Here is a 24,798-nt window from a genome sequence, read left to right on the forward strand (position 1 = left end):
CCCCTATCCCCTCCCCTAGATGGCAGGTAGTCCACTACATGTTAAATATGTTAAAATATATATTAAATCCAATGTATATTTATATAGTTATCTTGCTGCACAAGAAAAATGGGATCTAGAAAGAAAAAAAAATCTGAGAAGGAAAGCAAAAATGGAAGCAAACAATAACAAAAAGAGTGAAAATGCTATGTTGTGGTCCACAGTCAATTCCCATAGTCCTTTCTCTGGGTGTAGATGGCACTCTTCATGAACATGAACTTCATGAACCGAACAATTGGAATTGGTTTGAATCATCTCATTGTTGAAGAGAGCCACATCCATCAGAATTGATCAAGTCATTATATTTTTAAAGATACTTTTGTCAACATTGAAAGACTTCATCACTCTGCTAATGCAGCATCTAATTATGACTTGAAAGGACCGATGATGAAACATGCCTGTTGGCAAAAAGGTAACAAACTATAGCTATAGAGTGAAACACATATGGCCAATGAGCTGACTTCGTTTTCTTAATTTTACTTATTTGTTTTAAATAGAAATTCTAATGGAGCAGGGGGGAAGATAGTCATTAGAAAAAAGAAAAATGTATTGATATTTTTTAAAAACCCTTAAATTATTCCACAGAAAAATGGCTTTATATGTACAACAATATAATAGCATCTCTATATAAATTTAAAAGATAGTAAATGATTGTAATTTGTCACCTGAAACATCATTAAAATAACTTCATCTAATTTTCATCATTTCTATTATTTAAGCATACACACACACACACACACACACACACAGCCAAATAAGTATTAATGTATTTTACTTTTAGAATATACTATTTAATTCCTCACAGGCAGAGTAGTTACTGTATAAAAATGTTTTATTTTTCTCACTTTGTCCTACACACACACACACACACACACACACACACGCAGGAATATCTGTGGAGGAATAATTATGAAAAATTAACTATGTGACTAGACTATCTGAAAGAGAAATACCAAGTTTTAAAGTTATGATTAAGTCAGGCAATAACTAACAAGTTTTTCAGTTCCAAGTAATGCAAAAGGTTTTAAATAAAATAAATTAAAAATGCCTTTTATTTTTAAAAACTTTTATACTCATGGAATTTTTATTAGAAAAAGAACTTGAACAGCAACAGTTGCATTCAAGGAGAACTTTTATTTTCAAGTGTATCCACAAAAACAAGTCAATATTACAATATTTTATAAAAATATTAAGTTTCAGGCTACCATTATTCAGTTTTAAAAAGTGTTTGTGCTAGAAGCTTTTTTTTTTTTCTGTCAACTTTCATTTTTGGTTAGGGTAAATTCCACATTAAGATTTTCAAGATGAAAAGTTGTTGGAAAAAAAATCTTTAATGTATAAAGTTGATTTTCTCAAGTTTAAAAATACATAACCATTTAAAATGAATACATATTAAGTTAGTGTTTAATTTCTGTACTATACAAATGTTATTACAAGGAACTGTTCCATTCAGTTAAAACCTAATGAATACCAGCCTCATTTTCTGGCTTTTCTTTTTCTTTAACAACATTAGTACATAAACATATAATTGTGTTACCCTTTTTAAATGCTTAGAAAAATTACAATTTCATAGTTTACATAAAGCCCTTTAAAAATCTGATATCACAGGTTTATATAGAAGATAAGGGAAAATATGATGGCACTATTCTTAGAAAGATTCATTTGGTAGAGGGATTCAATACTAAGTAGGTAATGTAAACATGAAAAATCATAATTTTTAGTACCAGAATTCTACTGCCCATTTGTATTAAGACTTTTTTAATCATTTAAAAAAATTGCAATTCTAGCCAATACCATAGCAAAAATTAAAATGTTAATGATTTATTCAGGTAACAAAATTATAAACTTCATTCCCAAATTGTAGAGACATGATGTTATTTATTGCTTAATACAAGGTATGACTGCAAAGAAATTTTTTTTTAATATAACATAAATGAGGTCCTTCAAAGATATTTCCTTTGAAAATTACATTTATTACAAGGGGAACTTCTTTTGTGGAACTACCTTCAAAGCTAGCCTGTAAGTCACACAAGAAAACTAGTTTCATTTACTTAACAGTTAAATCTCTCTTTTAAACCTTAGTAACCCTTAAGAGTTGTCATCCAACTTGATCATCTACCATATACACCATACCTAATTCTGAACTTTGAGCTATTTCCAAAAAGAAAATTCATCTAACAAATGACTAAGAACTGTCATCATTGGGAACATTCAAAAGAAAAGATGTTTTGAAGGCAATTCCAAACCAAAGGGTTCCAAAAATGTTTTGGATAATAATAGCATTGTTGTAATAAAGGGTATACATAACTTTTCATGTTAACTACTTTGAAGGGGACCACACAAAGTTGAGATTTGTATTTTAAAAAATAAAGCCATAGAGCCTCATTCTCTTAGTCATATTACCTATCTCTGAAAACACAGAAAAGTTACAATGTGGGATGTTTTGAATGCCAGAAAAGCCATATTGTCACTATTATTAAGCCAACATTAAACTCTGTCCCTCTACCTATAATTTTTTCAAATTTTCTTTTCCCATTTTTCCTCTTAAATACATCTTCCTGTCAAACGTTATATTCAAGAAAAGCAAAAGTGCAATCATTCAAATCCCTGAACTAGTGACATTTTACATTTGTGGCACCCATCACCATGAGTACGTAGTTATACCTCACAGTACCAAATTCATTTTTTAAAAAATGCACTGTCTAAAGATTGGCCTTTATTTTCTTTCTTCTTACCAACTAAAGATTAATAACTCTCCCCTCAGATTGTAGGGTATGGTTTCAAGTCACAAATTGTCAACTTTTATTATCATAAACCTTATAAAATATTAGCATATTTCCTAGATACCTCATTATTCTAATTTGAGCTAATCAAAACATAATTAAAAAGAAAAATCTCTCATGCTATTTTCCAGTTACATTAAAATAAAGTATTAACAGTGCATTATGCTTTCCAATTCCATTGACTGATATTTAACATTTAATCAAGTTATATACTATTTAATTTTTCTTCTTTTCAAAATAAAAATTAAATCAATGTTTTGAGTTTATCAAAAATGATAAATTTTCTTAAAATTGTGAATGGATAAAATTTTACAGAACTGGAATGGAAGTGTTTGGTCCCATACCAAAAAGTTCCTTGGTTTAAAAATTATATTGTAGTGTCATTTTACATTAGTGTTTATCTTCCAGGTTTACACATAATTGCTAAACAGTTTTCTCCTAAGGTTGAAATTTTTGAGTTTGAGGGAAATAAAGGAAAGGATTTACAAATAGTAGCCTTGTTGCTATTATCATGCCAACACTCATAATGTCATTAGTATCTTAATTAAACTTCCTTTGGACCCTGAAATAAATTGGAAAATTGCATCATTGGTTCTTTAGAGTTTAACACTTAAAAAGTGGTTTTGTGCAACCATATCTGGAATTCCAGTTTGCCATGAAAAGCATGCAGAGTGGAGAAGATCTTCTTCTTTAGATTCCTTTATATAAGTGAGGAACTCTACACAAGTTCTTTACATTTTGGCAAATTTGTGCATATAAGTATAGGCTTGTGACTTATAAATTGTCACCTGGCTGGTATTGTGGTTCTGTAGCAGTAAAGTAGTCTTCTAAGAAGGACTGAATATATTCAAATGTTGGTCTTTCATCAGGGTCCTTCTTCCAACAAAGGTTCATCAGCTCGTGGAGAGATTCTGGACAGCCTTGAGGACAAGGCATTCTATATCCCCGTTCTACCTGTTCCAGTACTTCACGATTTACCATCCCTGGTACAAAAATATTTAAAGCAGCAAATAGTAGGATTAGGTTTGGGGGACGGGGTAGAGTGTGTAGTCAAATAGTCTGGGGCAAAGACTAAGTTTAAAAATCTAACAAAAGTGAAACGGGAAATTTAACATCTTTTAAATAAGAATACTTCAATGTATCAAAATGTACCAAATATACCAAAATGACACATTTTATTTTTTTAATACTACTAAAACTTACCAGGAATTTAATATAAGCAATTTCAAAGATCTGAGGCTATAAGTATCAATTTAGTTTATTTTTTTGAGGATATTAATATCCTCAGTTAAGTTATAAATCTAACACTTACTGGTAAGTAAGTGTTGAAACTTGAAACAGAGTAGTAGAGACAGTGTGGTGTAACAAGCAGAGCATTAGGACAGAAATCATAAATCATTTCTGGTTCTGCCATTTCTGAACTTTGTGATTTTAGAGAAGTTAATTGAGCTCAGATTTTATTTCCTTATCAGCAACATGATTTAAAAAAAAAAAGTTTGTCTACTTCATAGGTGATTATCATGAAGATGAAAAGAAAGAGTAATATATATGAAAATAATTTGAAACTATCATTGATATCTAAAATGTTGCTTATTAATAAGAAAATAAATATAATAAATCATTTTATGAAGAGCCTGATTATTGTTCTGAGAAAAAACATCTAATATCTTAAGGATCCTATGACTTCTTGACATAATCACGATGTAATTACAAGTGATAGTAATTCTAGGATCCTACTAGGGGCACCTAGGTGGCACAATTTATACATTGCAGGGCCCAGAATTAGGAACTCTTCTTTGTGGGATCAAATCCAGCCTCAGACACTTACTAGCTGTGTAACCTCATACAAGTCACTTTACCCTGTTTACCCCAATTTTCTCATATGTAAATGAGCTAGAGAAGAATGGCCAAGCACTCTAGTACCTTTGCTGAGAAAAACCAAATGGAGTCACAGAGTCAGACACAACTGAAATGACTTGTAAATAAACATGAAAATTACATATACTTAATGAAACTCTGCAGTATCTCTTAATAAATAGGTTTAAAAAATGATTATTAATATCCTAATTTTTGTGCCAATTTAAATTTAAAGCATCACATTGAATTGGAGCAGGTGTGATGTTGCTAATTTTTTTTAGAAAGAATCTTAAAGGTTCATACAGGGGAACTTTACAAAGTTTCTTCAGGTAGTATCTTGGATTTGAGGCTACATTTTTCTTTTTATTTTTTTCTTCCCTATTTATACTATTATTTCTTTTTAAAATTGGGCTAATTAACTTTTTTTCTCCCCTCATATGGTTTCATTTATGATTTCAAAGCCTGGACCAGGCTTTGACAAAACCTATAAAAATTCAAATGAAGTGATCTGATCAAACCTTAAGTCCAAATCACTACAAACTCTCACTGCTAAGCCAACAATAGGTCCCAGCCCTAACCTCTCACTTGGCCATTGTCTGGGTTTTGATGTCTCAAGAGTACGTGTAAACAGCAATTGTTTGGGTTCTGGTCAGAAACACAAGGTTTTCCTCCGAGTTGGATTTGGTTTTATCTTTTGAGTAGACAAACGAGGCTGTCTTTCGCTTCAATGTTTTACCCAGACTTAATGACGTTCTTACTAATAAAGCAATCTTTTCATTTTCATGATAATCATCCTGTGAAGCAGATAGAATGTTTGAGGTAGTTTTTTCTTAATCATTTTGCTGATGAGGAAATCTGCTGAATTTAATTGATTTATCCAAATCTTTTGATTTCTGTCCTAATGCTTCTTTTTATTTATTATACCACACCGTGTCTATTTCACTATTTAAAGTTTGAAGTATTAATAAGTGTTAGGATAGGTGTTGCCTCAGACAAACAGACCTGGGAAAGACCTTAGCTTAAAAAGGTCTCCCCTTGCATCTGGGGTCATCACCAGTTTGTCCTGACCTATATCATCTTGCCATTGGACTCAGATGACCCTGAAGGCAAAGAGCTAGACTGATGATTTTGCACAGCTCTGCTCACTTAAATCTAATTCCCTTACAAGTCAAGACTCACCTTCCTGATATCACTAGGCCTCTTCCAGAATGAATACTAAACAACAAACAATTCTATCAATGAGCTATTTGCAAAACTTTTAGCCTAGCAAATGACAGATGCTTAATAAATGCTTGTTTTTTTCTTTCCTTCCCCCTCAGAGATCTTCTAATCCTTCCTCCAACAGAAGTATGAAACTTAGTCATATTCATCTTTCAAGTGAAATGCTAATCTATGATAGGAAAATCATTATCCTTCCAAGGCAGTTATTTTCAATCACAATTGTTTAAAAAATTCCAAGGGCCATGAGTTTGATTAAAGTTGGTTTGTCTCATTAACTCTGATTTTCACTATAAATGCCTTTGTTTACAAAGGATGCTTATCATCACTACCAGAAAACAAATGTATATTGAAGTACTTTAGGAAATATTTATTACAGGGATATAAATAGAGATTATGGCTCTTTTCTATGTCTTAGTATAGAGTTTCATGAGTCATCACTAGATAATGAACCTTTTATTAGTGACATAAACTCTAAACTTAGGTGGGCTAATCCTTAGACAAAAGAATAAGTCATCTTGCCTACATATTTTGGTTTGGTAGGGATCTTCTAGAATTTGTATATCTCTCACTGGTAACTGCCATCTTCTTTTTGTTTAGTTGTTTCAGCCACATCTGATCCATCCTGTCTTCATTTAGTTTTCTTAACAAAGATACTAGAGTGTTTTGCCACTTCCTTCTCCAACTCATTTTATAGACAAGGAAAATAAGGTTTAAAAGTCAGGTGACTTGCCCAGGGTCATACATACAGCTAGTAAGTTTCAGAGGCCAGATTTGATCTCAGGAAGATGAGTTTTCTCGATTCCAGGTCCAGCTCCCTATTCACTATACCACTTATTTTTACTGGCACAAACTAAGAATTTAGGATTAGCTTTATGCCATGACAAAGCACCAGAGTAGGATTTTAGTAGAAATAATATAGCCTAAATAAAATTGTTTAAAATGATCAAATATTTATGTATTGGTCAACCTGCCATCTGGGGGAGGGGGTAAGGGGAAGGAAGGGAAAAATTAGAACAAAAGGTTTTGCAACTGTCAATGCTAAAAAATTACCCATGCATATATCTTGTAAATATAAAGCTATAATAATAAAAATAAAATAAAAAAATAAAAATAAAAATGATCAAATGTTTAGTGTTTTAAACATTAAAATAAAAGTGTTACTTTTCCATTTAAAAAATAAATTTTAAATTAACCTTTTCTTTTAGTTAACAAGCATTTATTTATTCTCCTGCCCACCTCTTCCAGTAAAAAAGAAAACCTCTATAGCAAATATCAATAATTAAGCAAAACAAATTTCTGTTACATCATATCCAGAATTGAATGTTTCATTCTATATATTGAGTCCATCACCTCTTTTAAAAAAAGATTATCACTTCTTCCCATTTCTCTTAAGTCATTTTTCAAGCTCCTATTTGACAGAAAATAACTGTCTCCAAAAAGCATAATTATTTAATTAAAAAAAAAAAAAACATAAATAAGACTGGCTGCACTGGGGACAAAGAATACCTTTTCAGGGCGTGTCTAAGCAAAGATAGGATAAACAATTTTGTGGAATGCTATATGCCTTATTGACTTCAAAGTAAGATCCCATTATCCTCTTTTTCTGAGTAGAAATTAATGTTCTTTCTTTTTGTTATAAAGAAAGTTATATGATAAGATATCTGTACTTAAACCCCATAGTAAAATTTAAAAATGCTTTAATAAGTTTTTGCAATCTTTACCTATTTGTATTATCTAAAATCATGATTTACTGTAAATACTAGGTTCAAACTATTGGTGAAGTGGTGAACAGATTCAACCACTCTATAAAGCAATTTGGAAATATGTCTAAAGGGCATAAAAAACTATGTATACCCATTAGATCTGTATGCTAAAAGAGACAAAACTAAAAGGAAAAGGATCTATATGTACAAAAAAAATTTACAGCAGTACTTTTTTTGGGGGTAAAGAATTGGAAATTTAAGGAATGCCCATCAAATGTGGAATGGATGAATGAACTGTGGTATGTGATTGTGATAGAATACTATTGTGATATAAGAAATGATGAGCAGGCTGCTCTTGGAAAAATCTGGAACAATTCCATAAGCTGATGTAAAATGAAATGTGCTGTCTACAAAATAACAGCAATATTGTAAAAACATCAACTGTGAATGACATAATTACTCTCAGCAATACAATGACAACTCAGAAATTCTATACTATCTATACCCAAATTCTGATGTTATCTAAATACAGACTGAAGCAGACTTTAAAAATTTTCTTTATTTTTCTTAAGGGTTGGGTTTTTTTTTTTTTTTGGGGGGGGGTTGTAGAAACGGCAACTGTGGGGGGGGAGGTATCTAATGTTTTCTTTCTTTTTTTTCCCCCACAATATGATAATGGAAATATTTTGCATGACTATACATGTATAACATATCAAATTTAAAGTAGGGAGGGGAAAGAATCTGGAGCTCAAATCAATGTTAAAAACTGTTTTTAGGGGCAATTAAGTGGCACAGTGGATAGAGCACCAGCCCTGAAGCCAGGAGGACTTGAGTTCAAATCTGATCTCAGACATTTAACACTTCTTTACTAGCTGTGTGACCCTCGGCAAGTCACTTAATCCCAATTGCCTCAGCAAAACAAACAAAAAACCCCAAAAAACTTTTTACATATAATTGAGGGGAAAATAAAATGTTAAATTAAAAAATATATACAGAAGGAATTCAAGGGATGTTCAGAGAGACAATGATAGCCTTCAAACTAACATGTTGAATTTATAATTTTTTTAAAAAGCAAACTATATATATAGCTAGATAATTTATAGTTTTATATATGACCCTCTATTTTTATGCTTTTTCATAGAAATATACATATTAATTGGTGTTTACAAAATTGAGAATAACAAAAAAATAAAAATTCTTTTACAAAGGTACTAGGGTTCAATAGGCCTATGAACCCTGACTTTAAAATATTTTTATGGGTATTAAAAGTAAATGGCTCTACTTTACATATTTAAAGGACTTCTAGGATGTTAAACCTCAAAGAAAAAATATTTCAAGTTTTGCTATTAAAAATAATTTATTATAGTGTAAGTCCTTGAAAACTGGTAACCCATGAAACAGGCATGTATAGTAACTAGCAACTACATTATCTGACTTGGAGCAAATGTCCAAATGTTTAACCATATTATTCATTATACAGTTTGTGTGTGTATGTGTGTGACTGTTGAAGGTTTTTAACAGGATACTTCAAAGATCTATGATTTTGCTGGTGTTGGAATTACTTCTACATAAAGTTATCTCATCCCTTTAAAAATTGGTAGATAACTTTTAAGAGCTGTTGTAGTTAAAATCTGCCATTCTGATCAACAGATCCAGATTCAAATAAAACTGATTCTGTTGCAGTGCAATTGAACCTGCAAAAGTCTATCTTTGAGAAACTAGATCATATGAGGCTGTGTTTTGAAAAATAACAAATGTTATGTGAAATCTTGGCAAAATTTTATAGTGTTTTTCATTTCGTGGAAGTATCTGGTAGAGTAGTGAATAGATAAATTTTATATAAATCCAATGATAGAGTGTTGAGACTAGAGTCACATAGTTGGTGATTTATAAAACTATAAAGGTTTATGTATGCATGCTTATGCTTTTCTTCCTTTTTTTTTCCCCTTTCCCTTTCATCTTGCTAGATGAAGCATAGAAGGTATACCAGTTTAGAAACTTATCTATAAAACATGTAAAATTAAATAAAGGCAATTTGGGGTTGGGAGGCATAACTGGGGTGATGAATCACAAGTTCTGATGTTGTGTTTGACTAGTGCTGTGAAGGGAACCAATATGTGAAGTTAATATAAATGAAAAAGGGCCTGCATTCCAGATACAGAAGACAGTATGATCAAAGGTGAAAAAATGTTCTGTGTGAATAATAAGGAGGTCAAGTTTGACTGGATCATAGGGTATGTGAAGGAGAGTAATGTATAAGAATGAAAAGGTAGGTTAAGGCCAGATTTTAAAGGGTCTTAACTGTCAAACAGAGGACTTAAAGACTGATTAATCTCATCTAATGTTTTGTTTAGTCCTAGGATTTCACTGATGTGGGGAAATTCCATAAAGGGATACAGCATATAATAAAAATATAATACCTAAATTTAATATACACACAGCAATAATAATTGATGAAACAACCAAGACTTTAAAACCATGCTTACCTGGATATGGCACTCTACCCTTTGTAACAAGCTCTGTCTGCAGAATTCCAAATGACCAAACATCAGATTTAATTGTAAAACGGCCATATAATGCAGCCTCAGGAGCTGTCCACTTGATTGGAAATTTGGCACCTAAAATGAATGATATATTACTTAAAATCAATAAATGTTTTAAAAAATAAATTTGTATAAAAAGTAGAAATTAATTCAACAAATATTAACTACCGTTATATGTAATACAATGTGTTATATGCTCAAAAGGATACAATGACAAAATCTTTGCCCTAGATTATAATCTAGCCTGAGAAATAAGAAATGCACACAAATAACTCATACAAAGTAACATGATCAAACCCACAAGGATGCTTGCTATATAAATGCTTCAATAATTTTTTCTTTTCAATAGTATTTTTTTTCTGAATACATGTAAAAGATCCATGTAAATAAATACATGTAAAGATTTTTGTAAGTTTTTTTGTTCCAAATTTTTCTCTCTCCTTCCCTCAACTCCCCACTCCCCAAGACAGCAAGCAATCTAATATAGATTAAGTATGTGCAATTCTTTTAAACATATTTTCATATTTGTCTTGTTGTGCAAGAAAAATCAGACCAAAAGGGGAAAAAAAAATAAGAAAGAAAAGCAAAAAACCAAAGGAAGGTTGAGTAGGCAAATAAAGTGGTTAATTCCATAAATAAAAGAGATTGGAAGGGTCAAAATTTGTTTTGGGAAATATAAGTGGTGCTGATGCACAAGGTATACTGATAGGATTGGGGAAAGATGAAGCCTAGAAAAATTGTTTGGGACCATGTGGAACGGCCCCACATGCCACACTAAAGAATACATAAAAGAATAATAGCCATAAGAAACTTACATTCTAATGAGGAAGATAAAATATGCAAGGAAGCTGAAAAGAAAGGGAAAGAAGGGAATAATGGAGAAATACAGAGAGACTGACTAGTTGTGTGCTGTATAAAGAAACTTCTAGAAAGCAATTTGGAACTAAGCCCAGAAGATTATCACATGTACAAATGACCACCCCAGCAATACCACCTTTCAGGTTATACACCAGACACCAGAGGTAATGGACTTAATCAACAAAAAATATAATTTTCTTTGTTGTGACAATATAGCTAAATAAATTTGGTATATGAATAAAACATAAAAATACTGAAATGTAAGAAATTATGATTGGGAAATTTTCAGAGAAACTTGGAAACTTGTATAAATAGGAAGAATAATTAGATAACAATGTAAAGAAAAAAAATTTTAAAACATAATCAGCATCATCAAGATGAAATATGCTACCTATCTCCTGACAAGAGGTAATAGATAAGAGAAGCAGATTGAGGCACACATATTTTATGAAATACATGTATACAGAAAGACATGGTCATTGCAGGAACTGTTTTCTTTGACTAAGCATATTTGTTACAAGGATTTTGTTTTTCTTTCTTTTTCAAAGGGAGATAAAATAGGCTTCTGTCAATTTTTAAAAAATGGAATCAAACGAAAAACATCAAAAAAAATTCTGAAGGACACCTCTAATAACTAACACTGGGCACTGCACATGCTAACAATAATAATTCAAACATTTACATAAAGTTTTAAGGACTAAAAAGCACTTAACATGTCTTGTTTCATTTGATGTTCCTACGCCTTCGAGATAAGTATTTATCATCATCCCCATTTTAAATGGGGTGGGGATAAATAAGGAAATAGAGGCTAAGATTTATGCAGGATCACACATCAGTGACAGAAGCAAGATTCAAACTAGGGTCTACTACTTGATCCATTACACAACTTCCTCTAAGAAATATTACGTTATTAAAACAATATGGTAAAAATTAAAAATCCTATTCTATCCTATCTTCTCTAACAGACTGCTCCCTCTATTATGTTCTATCCTCAAAAAGCTTTGTCTGGCTTCTGAAGTCATTATTCAAACAAAACTGTTCTCTCCAAAGTTACTAATGACTTATTAATTATCACATCTAATGATCTTTTCCTACCTCTCTGAAGCCTCTAATACTCCTAATTTCTTTTCTTGTCCTTGATATTCTCTTTTCATTAGGTTTCTCTTAAGTTTTCCTCCTCACAATACCAATCCCTTCTTCTCAGTCTCCTGTGCTGGACTTCATCCAGGCGACATATACCAATAATGGGTATTCTACAGGGTTCTTCTCTCTTGTCTCTTCTTTTATGACAGGTGTCAGCAAACTATATAAATTGAGAGCCAAATCTGGTCAGATCTGGCTGGCAAGCTAATAATTAATTCTGCATTGAATTAAGTACAATAAAATCTTGTTCAAAAGTATAAAAAAAACACTCTGAGCTCTTTGAAGTTTAAAAAACAGTTGGGCCAATGGTCCTCAGGCTATAATCTGCCTGTCATTACTCCATATTATTTCATTTTGTGATCTCATCAGGTCAGATGTATTTAATTTATTGTCTAATTTATGATCTCCAGATTTCCACCTCCAACTGTCTTTTAGATATTTTCCTTCCAAACCCTCTCCTTTTCTGAACTTCCCTAATATTGTTAAAGATTCTACCACTCTCCTAGCTACCCAGGCTTAAAATACAGTGTCAATCTTGACCCTTCACTTTCTCTCTCTCCCTCCCCTATCTAATATCAATGTTCCTTGATTTTATCTCCATAACATCTCTCACACATGACCCTAACTCTCTTGACACTGCCATCATTAGGACACAAGCTTTTATCATTTCATGCCTAGGCTATTGCAATAGTCTGAAGTTGGTCTGCCTGCCATGTCTCCCCAATCCAGTCCATCTTTCACTCAGATGCTAGTTATGTACTTCTCCTAAATAACAAATCTGATCAATATCACACACACACACACACACACACACTCTCAAGCAAATTAGTCAAAAATGGATGTTACAAAATTAGAAACATCAATCACTGAACTAAAGAAGAGATTTATAGGATGATATTCCCACCTTCATACCTTTGTAGAGATGTTTGTTGTGACTTCTGAAATTTACAAATTTTATTGATTTTTTTTCCTTGTCTTTCAAATTTTCATTTTTTAAAATATGGAGTTGTTTCCCACTAAGGGATATTAAAAAATATTGGTGATGTTAAAAAAAAAAAAAAAAGACAAGGAAATATATATATATATGTTTCTGAAGAAAGAAGAGGAGGAGGAGGAGAAAAATAACATTGCAAGGTTGCAAAGAACATGGTTCCAAAAAGAGATATGAAAAGGGAACCTTGCATATATATTTCTATGTTTTGGGGATGTTCTGATTAGTTTGGGTTACTTTTTTTCTCTTTAAAAAAATTCTTTATACTTTCTGGAAGAGGAAGGAGGAGAAATTTAAGTAATGTAGAAACAAACAAAAAAAATCTAAAACTTTATTTAAATAAAAGTAATTCTTGCTTTACATTTATGTACATATTTGTGTTTTAATGGTAGCCATCTCTAAGCTGGGGGGAAGAGAAAAGGGGAAAAAGTTATATGATAAATTTATTATATATTGAAAAATAAAAGCAAGTTGTACATAATAGATTTGCAGTTTTATGTACAATCCTCTTTTTTTCTATTCTGCTTTATTATGCAAATGCTTGTTTTAATAAGTTCAGAAAAAAAGTAATTCTTTGTCATAAAAGATGGTCCTTTGGGAGATGGGCAAAAAATAAAAATATTTTTATTGATTTTTTTAATGTTATGTAAATATTTACATAACATTAAAAAATCAAAAATATTTTTAAAAAGAAAGCTCATTGCTGACTTTAGAGTTAACTGTCTCATGGAAATGTATTTGCTATGCAAAGCACTTCTACTTACTTGTATTTCTTTTGAATATTCAAAACAAATTCATTCTAAAATAATGTAAATATTACTAAATATTAGTTTTACCTTGAGGCAGCTAGATGACTCAGTGAATGAGTGCTGGGCCGGGAGACAGAAAAACCTGAGTTCAAATGTGGCCTCAGACACTTACTTAATTGTGTGAACTTGGGCAAATCACTTAATCCCATTTGTCTCAGTTTCCTCCTCTGTAAAATGAGGAAATGCAGGAAATGGCAAACTATTCCACTACCTTTGTCAAGAAAACTACATATGGGGTCACAAAGGGTCTGATATGACCAAATAACAGAAATAGTTTTACCTTGCCTTGCAGTGTATTCATTGTCTTCAATTAGCCTTGCTAATCCAAAATCTGCTATTTTACAAACAAGATTATCTCCCACAAGGATGTTAGCTGCTCGAAGATCTCGATGGATATAGTTCATTCTTTCAATATATGCCATACCATCAGCAATCTTGAGAAGAAACCAAAATAGTAACAATTTAGAGACAAGTTAGATGACTTTCAAAATGTATTTCTAACAAACAATGAGAGAAATGTCAATTTAATGATAACAAAATTGGGTTAAAATTGGGATTTTTAGAAATGGGCTAGATCTGGCACAGTGAGTTTTTGCTCACCTTTCAACTTATATTCATAAGGACACAGATTCTGATACTAGCATTTAGAGTAGTCATTTGACTATACCAGCATTAATCCAGGGAAAGAATGGATGATACAAATTTGAAAGAAGAAGGGTAAGGATACCCATCAGTACATTCCAGGTCAAGAACCTGTAAGTAAACTAGTATATCTAGTTATTTATACATTCACAAGCACAGCCAATGAAGATAAACTATTACTACCACTATGAATTCATAGAAAGGGGATACCAAGCACATGCTCTAATGTGCCCTGGGAATATGTATATGAAAAATTGGTTCATACATCTTCCAACTATTAAGGATTACAAGAGTATTGGAATGTCTCCAGAATTCCTACAGGCATGGCTATTATGTCAGTAACCTAACACACCCAGCAATGAATATCAAATTCCTTGAATTATAATACTATAGTTAAGATACCTAATGAGGGATATAGAGCTCAAACAATTTTTGCCCATATAAATTAAAAAATCAGAAACATCCTTAAGTGCATATTAGCTATATTATTCATTTTAACTTAAAAATTATTACTATTGTTTTCTACAATAAAGCCTTCTAAACAGAAAGTCATTTTTGTTGAGGAAAAAGGTAAATGAAAATACATGCTAAACTACAAAATAATTCTCTATAATAAAGTTCTGCTCTGTTGCATCATTATGAAATGACTGTTTATAGATTGTTGAAGGATTTGTCAACAGAATGCAAGCTTTAACAGGGTCTTTACTTTACCAAGTTGGAAAAATTTTGAATAAAGATCTAATAAAATACTGTCTATCTATTATTCAAAGACAAGCCTGGATAAGTTTAGAAGGGTTCAATACTAATTTGATCACAGGGTGATTTTGGCTACAAGAATTCTCACTCAGGAACCACCTCAGTCTATTTTTGTATCCCTAGAGCCCACCACAGTGCTTAGTATATATAGCTTTTGTTTAATAACCGCTTTCTAATTGATTAAATAGAAAAATTCTTACATGTAAAGGGAAAGGCCACATTGACAAAAATCACAGATAAGTGAAGTATCTAAGATGCTACAAATTAGGTTTGTCATATGGCATTATAGTTTGAAAATGCTTTGGAAGCAGTAAAGGAGAACTAAGTTCTAAGTGAAATTTCCTTTTACATGCATAATCTCATCTGAACTTCACAGAAACCCTCAATAGCAGGCACTATCATCTCCATTCTAAATAAGAATCCCAGAATCAAAGAGATTAAGTTTATAAAGTTATTAAATTGCAAAACTTTGCCTTGAACTCAAATCTTCCAACTTCAAAACTAATGTTCATTTCCATTATACTACACTGTCATCTTTAATGACCCATTAAATTACTATTTTACACTGTTACTACAGAGTCAAATGTCTAAATAATTTATATATTGTCTATGATAAATAAGGCAATTATTGATTTCTTACTTTTTATAATTTATCTGATGAAATTAGATTTCAAAATAGGAAAATTTAATGTCCATGGATTCCATAAATAAGCAAAGTATGTATATATATATATGACTACCAAAAGGTAAATAAATTCAATATGAAGATGTAATGAATCTGATCAACTACAATATTAGGACCACATTACCAAAGCAGGGCATGTCTTTATTTTCTTTTAATAATCTGGTAATGAATTTTATAAATGTTTGCTATTTAGGTGTTTGTTAGGAAGTTATATTTCTTGTATCGAAACAAAATGTATAAAAAAACTTAAGAATTTTTCTTTACAGGTACAGCGGTGCCCTAAATATAGTTCTAAAACTTTCCTTGTTATTTAGTTTAGTTTAATTTTTAAGTAGACAGTGATGTAGTGTAAAGCACAAATGACTAGGAAAGAGAACATTTGGGATTCCTAGTTCCAGTTCTGACACTAGTCAGCTATAAGACTCCAGATAAATCACTTAACTTCTCTAGGCTTTAGTTTTCTCTCTATAAGGCAAAGGAGAGTTGGATTAGGTGATATCTAGGATCTACTTGGCTCAATTCTATGATTAGTCCTCCTCTACACTATATTTTCTTAACTTTCAGGTATCTTTTCAAGTCATTTATAGATATATACATAAAGAAGTACCTGTGCAGCCATATCAACCAGTTGTGGCAGCTTCAAATACTTTCCATCTCCTTCTTTAAGGAAATCTAATAAGCTTCCTATAACAGAAAAATTTTATAAAAGAAAAGCAAAACAAAAAGAATAAATTACAAAACAAGTAACATTTTTGAGCTTTAACATTCTACTTCTTTATACCATTTTAGTCTCAAAAAAATTTTTTTTGGGAGTAGGGAGGTTGCAGGGCCATTATCTTAATATGTTTCCAAGAAGGTTCCTGAAACCTTCAAGATAAATAGGGTTATCTTTCTCTACTTTCTTCCCTAGTTACCTCCATCTTGTCCCAGTTCCCAATTCTCTACCCCTACTTCCAATCCCTAAAGTAAAGAAGTTGGAAGAAAGAAGAACAACAAATATCACTTAGCAGACTTCCATTCAAAGACAGTGTTTCCCAGCATTCTTGTAGTAATAAACTAGTTATTACATTATTCCACCCAAACGCCTTCTAAAAGTTCTGATACTTTTAAAAACATTTAAAAAAGTAATTTTATTGATATATTTTATTTTTATATCATCTTCATTTCCCAATAAACATTTCCCACACTTAAAGAATGCTTTATAACAACCAAAGTAAAGACATTTAGCAAAACTAACCTATCAACTGGGTCTGAGTATATGAAACATTCCACACTTCTGCAAAGGAGGAAAGGTCTTGGTATTTATTAAAATTAAAATGAATCAAAATTTACTTTGGACAGTCCTATGACAGTCCTTGAGATAACTAGAAACATCTAAGGGCAGAACTATAACCAGGAATTTTGACACTAGAACAAGAAACAGGAAAAACATCTTTGGTTAAGATTAAGAAAAACAGAAATTACAGGACAGAAAGAAAAGGAATGGAAAAAGAACAAGTTCAGGGATCATAGAAGCACTTTATTTGGTAGTTTCCAATTCAATTCAATATATATAACAAGGGTTTATTAAGTTACTTGTAAGGCATGGCAACTCCAAAAGACAAAATGAAAAATAATCCCTGATCTCAAGGAAGCATATTTGGGAGGCATATAACATGTAAACAGTTAAGTAGTCATGATCATGTGAAGAAGGAAAGAACTCTAACAATTCAAGAGATCAGGGAAGGCTGGGAAATTTAAGTTTAGAGTTATACATTTTATAAATCCATATGGCTACATCATAGAAGGGGGCAAGCAATAAAAGGCATGCAGCATCCTAGGAAAAAGGGGAAGGGTTTAGGATAAGATTGTCCAACTGAAATAAGGATGTCTCAGAGAAATTTATTCATGCCTGGGAGATAATATCTCATTTCTTCAAAGACATCTATAGGGACTCAAAAAAAGAGCAGTCGGTGACTTTCATATTTCAATCAATCAATCAATATTTATTAAGCATCTACTTAGTACCTTGCACTGTATTAACTGGGAATACAAAAAGAGGCAAAAGACAATCCTTGCCCTCAAAGAATTCACAACTTAATAGAGGAGACAAAAATATATATACAGAATAAGTAGGAAATGATAGAGAGAAGACACAGATTCCTTTATATATATATATTTTTTTAGCACACAACTGGTTCGATGGGAGTCAAATGGAAAGAATAAATATTTATAGAGCATCTACTATGTGCCAGGCACTGTCCTAAGCATTTTAATAAATAAAATAATACCTAATTTGACCTTTACAACAATCCTGCACATTAGGTCCTGTTTGTTAGGCCTCTTCACAGCTGAAAAAACTAAGGCAAACAGGTTAAAAAACTTGCCCAGGGCCACATAGTTAGTAGGCGTCTCAGATAAAATTTGAACCCTTAAGTCTTTAACTCTACACCCTGTACTTGCTGCCTTATAGGTCCTTTCTTATTTCTAATAGAGGATACACCTTTGCTCACTGAGCAAGGTTACACTTAGCATATAGAATATAAAGCGGTAAAATAAATGAGAAAGCATATAAAATAGTTTTTAGGTTTCTTTTTCTGCCACAGAAAGATGAGGTTTGACTCAGAATCTGGAATATGCTACTTCTTTGAAAGCTAAGGACACCCAGAAAGAACACGTAGAGGGAAGATGGCCCATGACATAGGACTGAGAACATAAGGAATCAGAGACAGCATACAAAGAGGCAACAAAAGAGCACTAGTGATAAGTAGTCAGGTGGTAAATCAGGAGAAAACAGTATCTCAAAAGCTTAGAATAGCAGGTTCTACTTTCTAATCTAGCAATTGCCCTAGAACTTGGTATATTATAGATAGTTTATCCCTTCCACATTGCAGGGATTAAGGGCACAGTGTCCCTTTGATCTGAAAAACTGAAGTAAAATATTTTGGCTCTCTCTTTGTACCAGAGAAGCTATCTGAATTTTTCTTTTTCTTTTATGAGGTTTTTATAGTACCTTATTGTAAAATTTAGGTTATATATTTTAATCTCTGTGTTGTCTGTGGCTTTTGAAAATCCTCCCCTCCCCGCCTCCATTCCATTTAATTTTTGATTCTAGCCTGACCATGATAGGGAAAATTGCAATGTGGAAGGAACAAAATTAAATTCTTTTTGAATTAAACTAAATTTAGAAAATATCTACAAATGGATAATTAACAGTATCAAAAAATAAGGTAATCTAGAAAGATGACAACTGAAAATGCTATCAAATTTTGCACTGCTGGCTTTAACAGTACTTAGTTATTCTCAACGGCTTAACTACATTCTAAAGGAACCTATTCAGGAGATGAGCAGTTAGGTGACCCAGTGGATACAGCACCGGATTTGAACCTTACTGACTAGGCATCAGGAAAGACTCCTCTCTTTTTGAGTTCAAATCTGGCCCTATACATTAACTCTGTTATCCTGGTAGAGTCACTTAACTCCATTTGCCTCAGGTTCTTCATCTTTTAAGTGAGTTGGAAAAGGACATGGCAAATCACCCCAGTATCTTTGCCAAGAAAACCTTAAATGGGATCACAAAGTTGGCTAAGACTGAAAACACCTAAACATTCATGAGCATCAAAACTTCTCCCTGAAATATTGGGGTAATGATTAGACAAATAAGGAAAAATAATCTGACTAAATTTGGTTAATAGAAATATCTCTAGAGTTAATATTTGACCATGTAGAAAGAATAATACTAAGAGAGGATAATTAGAAAGAATGAATGATTTTTAGGAAAGATGTGTGGGCATTTAAAGGGAATGCACTTTTATTTGATACAGCAAAACATTAACTGAACTTTCACCTGAATTCTCTAACTATGTTTTCTCTATTATCTGGAATCAAAATTAAGGTTACTGGGATAATATTTACTGAATTCTAACTCTAGGATATCTCTGTCACCTTCAATGACCTTTCTGAAATCATTTACAACCCCATATTACTTCTTTCTGTTCCTTAGGGTATAGTTCAAGTTGGATGACAAACTCATCACCGGCAGCTAAGTGCTTTCCTCCTCTCTTGGGTCTGCTTATATTGGTATCTGGGTAGCTCAATGGATAGAGTGCTGGGTCCTGGGCTAGGAAGACTGGGATTCAAGATATCCCAAAGCTATGGAACCCTGACTTTGTCACCTAATTTCTTTCCACTTCAGTTTCCTCATCTATAAAATGGGAAGTAATGATAGCACCACTTACTGCCCCCACTAGATAAATAGCCAAAATATAAGATGATCAGGCAGTTTTATGAAAAAGAAATCCAATCTATCAACAAGCATATGAAGAGATAATCTAGATCACTAATAAAATGCAAAAAAAAAAAAACCCTGCAAACTGAAACAATCTTTGAAGTTTTCTCTCATACTTATTATAAAACTGGAAAAAAAAAAAAGACAAAAGAAGAAAACATTTGTAGGGACTAGCAATTCTGGAAAGAAATTTGCAACTATGCCCAGAAAGTTATAAAACTGTATATATTCTTTCATCCAATATATTCCTATTAGGCCTATATCCCAAAGAAATCAAAGAAAGAGGATAAGGATCGATAATATGCAAAAATATTTATAGATGTTCTTTTTGTTGCAACATACCTCTTATTCTGTTGGCAAAGTGCTTTTCCTAAAGCCTAAGTCCAGTCCTCTTACTCTAACAAATAAACTCCAATAACTCTCTATTGCCTCCAAGATCAAATACAAAATGCTCTCCTTGGCACTCCAAGTCCTTTACATTCTAGCTCCTATACTTCCCCGATTCCCCTTCTAGTGTTTTATCTTCTATCTAACCCTCACTCTTAGATTCACTGATACACTGCCCTCCTGACTCATCTATGAACAAGATACTCCATCTCTCAACTCCAGACATTTTCTCTGGATGTCCCCCATGCCTTAGAATGCTTTTCCTCTTCAATTCTAACTACTCAATGATTTTACTTTTAAGTGCCAATTAAAATCCCACCTCCTAAATGAAGCCTTAACCAACATCTCTTAATTCCAGTGCCTTCCCTCAATTATTTATCCTGGATCTGGTTTGTTTGTTATCTCAACCAATAGACTGAGAGCTCTTTTAAAGACAGGGGCTTTCCTTTGCCTCTTATCCCCAGAGCATAGCACAGTATCTTGTCATACAGTAGGTTCTTAACAAATATTTGATTGGTTGATTCATAGTACTCAGACAGTGAAAACCAAGGAGGGGAGACCCTCCTATAAAGAAATTATAGTAAATGAACACAACAGAATAATATGGCACTATGAGAAATGAAGAACTTGGTAATTTTGAAGGAAATTGGAAAAAACACTATCAACTAATGCAGAGTAAAGTGAGAATTACCAGGAAAACAATTTATTAAATAATAAAAATATTACAGCAAAATAGAATTTTGAGAAGCAATGCAACAATAAAAACACAAGTCCAAAAGAATGAAGAAACATGCCACATACCTGACAAAAGAAGTGATGAATTTAAAATGCAAAAATTGCACATGTCTGAATTATATATTTTTTATTTTAATTTGTATAGGGGTGAGGGGGAGAAAGAGGAGCAGGTAGTGGATGGGCAGATTCATTTAAAAAATACTTATTTGAAAAATAAAAACAAACAACTTAAAAAACCACCATCAACTAAACCAGCTTCTTTTTCTCAGTTTTTGTTGATGCATTCCCACTTCTATCTTTACTCCCTCTTCCTCTCCTCTAAAAACCTTAATCTGGACATCTAATTCACAGAAATCTAGGGCATTCTAAAATGAATTCCTCAGGGATTAATGAAGATGTTCTGGGAAGAATAAGAGAGAAAGAAGGTAGTAACCCTAGGAATTTACTCAACTTTCTTCAATAACTATGTTCTTTTTATTGAAGACTTTTCTCCAGATTTATGTTATGTGGTTCGAATTAGATATGGGTAGGAGGAAGTATTGAATATGATAGTGAAATGGGGTTCCAATTGTCATGTGGATGAGGTAGTTATTTGTATTTTGAGATATCTGCAAGTATTTAAATCAAGGACCATCCATATATTTTACCAAAGTTCTTTCCCTGGTTTGTTTGAGATCCAATTTGATTTGCTTTAGGCTCTAAAGACAAGAGCTTTTTTCCCTTGATGCTTTAGTTTTTCATTCTTATAGCATCGTTATTCTAATTATCTTTCTTTTTATCATATTTTTCTAATCATTCCATTTCTATAGTTATATATACCCCTTCACCTTTTCAGTCTGTTTTCCCATTCGAAACTTTTACTTTTCTTCCAAACTTTTCCAAATGACTGGTAAAAATCTCTTTCCCATTAGAAAAACCACCAAATTTCATATGCCTATATAAAAAAAAAATCTGCTTTGTTGAAAACATTTTTTTAGAGACATTAACAGGATAAAAATTTTACATATATAAATAACATGATCTCAAAATAGTCTTTTAAAAACTTTTTGAATGTCATAAAAATACCTTCATTTCTATTCATCATGGATACATACCTTTTGACATAAATTCAGTAACAATATAAATTGGCTCCTCAGAAACAACAGCATATAGGGGAACAAGTTTATCATGTCTTAGTTTCTTCATGATCTGAGCTTCCTGAAGAAAAGCTTCTGGCATCATTGTACCAGGCTTCAGTGTTTTGATTGCTACTTTTGTGGTTCCATTCCACGTTCCTAAGGAAACAATAACTTCTGTTATTTTCTCTAGTAGTTTAATGGTGAAAACAGTAGCAAAAGTCAAATTGAGTAGCAGATAAAACAAGTAACTGCTACAAATTTTATATGACATGAGTCTTATTGAGATATTTAGAAGAAAAAAAGGTAAGTATGGGGATATTACTAATTACATAAAAGAGCAATTATCACATAACAGACTGATTATCCTAACTTACAAGGCTGCTGAAATGAAAAAAAAAAAAAAATGCCCTTAAACGATATTATTAAAAATAGTACTCCTTCACTTAAATACTGCCCCAATGCCTCATCTTGGATGTTCTGAGAAAGACCTTGAGTTCTTAAAGATCATGATAGCAGAGCACAAACTCTACCAAGCTAGAAAAGGCTCAAGAACAATCCCACTAAAGGATGCTTGGTATCTGAGGACACTAAGTCCTCAAAAAATTTATCATTTAGTTGGCTTTCATATAATAAATCTTGGTTACAGGAATGTTTAATGAACATCTACTAAGTTACAGAGGAATGGTAATCTGTGTCAGTGGAAGAGATACAGTGACAAAATTATAGCTCCCCAACAAACTTGATTCATTTCAAGTAATAGCTGTATTCTTTACAGGACTCTGAACTTGAAAATGCTGATTCTATGTTGCAATACATTCCTACACCATCAATGTTAGTCTTATTTTCTTCATTAGACAACATTTCATATAGGCAGCCGTTGAAACAGTGGATAAGTAGAGGGCCTAGACTCAGGAAGACCTGAGTTCAAATACAGTTTCAGATACTTGCTAGCTTTGTGACCCTGGGCACATCACTTAACCATCGCTTATCTCATTTCCTCATCTGTAAAAGGAATAACAGCACCTACCTGCCTACTTCTTGCTGAAGGTCAAATGAGACAATTACCATAAAGCACAGTGCCTAGTATGTGTTAAGTGCTATACAAATGTTAGCTATTGTTATCAGCTATAACTAGCTAGAGAATTTTATACCTTTCTCTCTCTCCTTATGTGCTGAGAGAAAATTCTCCTCCTGATGTAAGCAGTGCTAACATTCGCTAAAGTTCTTAATTTAGATGTGCCAAATTGCTACAAATCAGTATTTTTAGTTCACTTATTATTTTGCTATACTATATGCTATATACTGCTAATACATTAGCCAGCAGGGTCAGTTTTCAATATTAACATTCTAATTATCTTTCAATTATAACATTTTAATTCATATCTAAATATTCCAAATAAAATAATACAATTGGGTGGTTTACTATTTAGTGGCAATAGATTCCATTTGGAAGAATTGCCCTCACCAAGGAAATCACAGGTTTGGAGCAAAAAAATTTTAAAAAGTCATTGCTTCTTACCCATCCACACTTCACCAAAACATCCTTGGCCCAATTTAACTTCTAGACGTAAAGATTCTCGAGGAATTTCCCAAGCATCTTTTGCCAAACCTTGTGTTTGAGGTTTCACAGTTGGACACACACTTGTTAACTTATGGCATAAGCCATCAGCATGTTCTGAAGAATTAAATATAAGTTCATTTGAAATTTCATTACTTAGGAAATTTGAGCTTTTACTACTGTAAAATCTACTGATGAATATTCTTATCAGATGAGGTAATATTTGTAAATCCAATGAATATAGAGTTTAGAACATAGTAATCATGAAAAAAAAAGCTTATTTCCTCTTTTAATAAAAATTTTAAATGACAAACTTTCATATAAACATATAAGCAATACAATATTAATCTTACTCAGAAACATCTATATAAAAATATGGGTCAAATAATTAACAAGTATTTATTAAGTGCATGCATAAACTGTGCTAGGCATTGAGCATGTTAGTGAAAAGAATGAAACAGTATCTACTCAGTCTATATTCTAATGAGTGAAACAACTACATAAGAAAACATAAACAACATAATATAAAGTGAATAAAAATAAATCCATAAAAGTACTTAAATAACTAAGAGGAAACAAAGGAACTAGCAGTTGAAGAAATTAGGAAAGATTTCACTCATATAATGCTTGAGCTATATCTTAAGAGAAGAAAGAAAGAGAATCTATGAGGTTGAAAGTTAAAAGAGGTAGTATATTCCCAACA

The 24,798-nt window shown here is 32.1% G+C and overlaps 1 protein-coding gene across 3 annotated transcripts in view; it reads right to left on the reverse strand.

Annotated features, from left to right (window-relative positions):
* Positions 1 to 1,153: 1,153 nt before the first annotated feature.
* The window catches only part of YES1 (YES proto-oncogene 1, Src family tyrosine kinase), a 79,582-nt gene continuing 55,937 nt past the window's right edge, over positions 1,154 to 24,798 (reverse strand). For all 3 annotated transcript variants that reach the window (XM_031946567.1, XM_031946566.1, XM_031946568.1), the window contains exons 7-12: positions 24,057 to 24,212; positions 22,514 to 22,693; positions 16,638 to 16,714; positions 14,228 to 14,381; positions 10,090 to 10,221; positions 1,154 to 3,805 (exon numbers count right to left, since the gene is read on the reverse strand). In XM_031946567.1, the coding sequence (XP_031802427.1) occupies positions 3,597 to 3,805; positions 10,090 to 10,221; positions 14,228 to 14,381; positions 16,638 to 16,714; positions 22,514 to 22,693; positions 24,057 to 24,212 (908 nt within the window). In that variant the 3' untranslated portion in view covers positions 1,154 to 3,596. The remainder of the gene's footprint in view (positions 3,806 to 10,089; positions 10,222 to 14,227; positions 14,382 to 16,637; positions 16,715 to 22,513; positions 22,694 to 24,056; positions 24,213 to 24,798) is intronic.

This window comes from Sarcophilus harrisii, chromosome 1 (assembly GCF_902635505.1).
Source record: "Sarcophilus harrisii chromosome 1, mSarHar1.11, whole genome shotgun sequence".
Taxonomy (NCBI): Eukaryota; Metazoa; Chordata; class Mammalia; order Dasyuromorphia; family Dasyuridae; genus Sarcophilus; species Sarcophilus harrisii.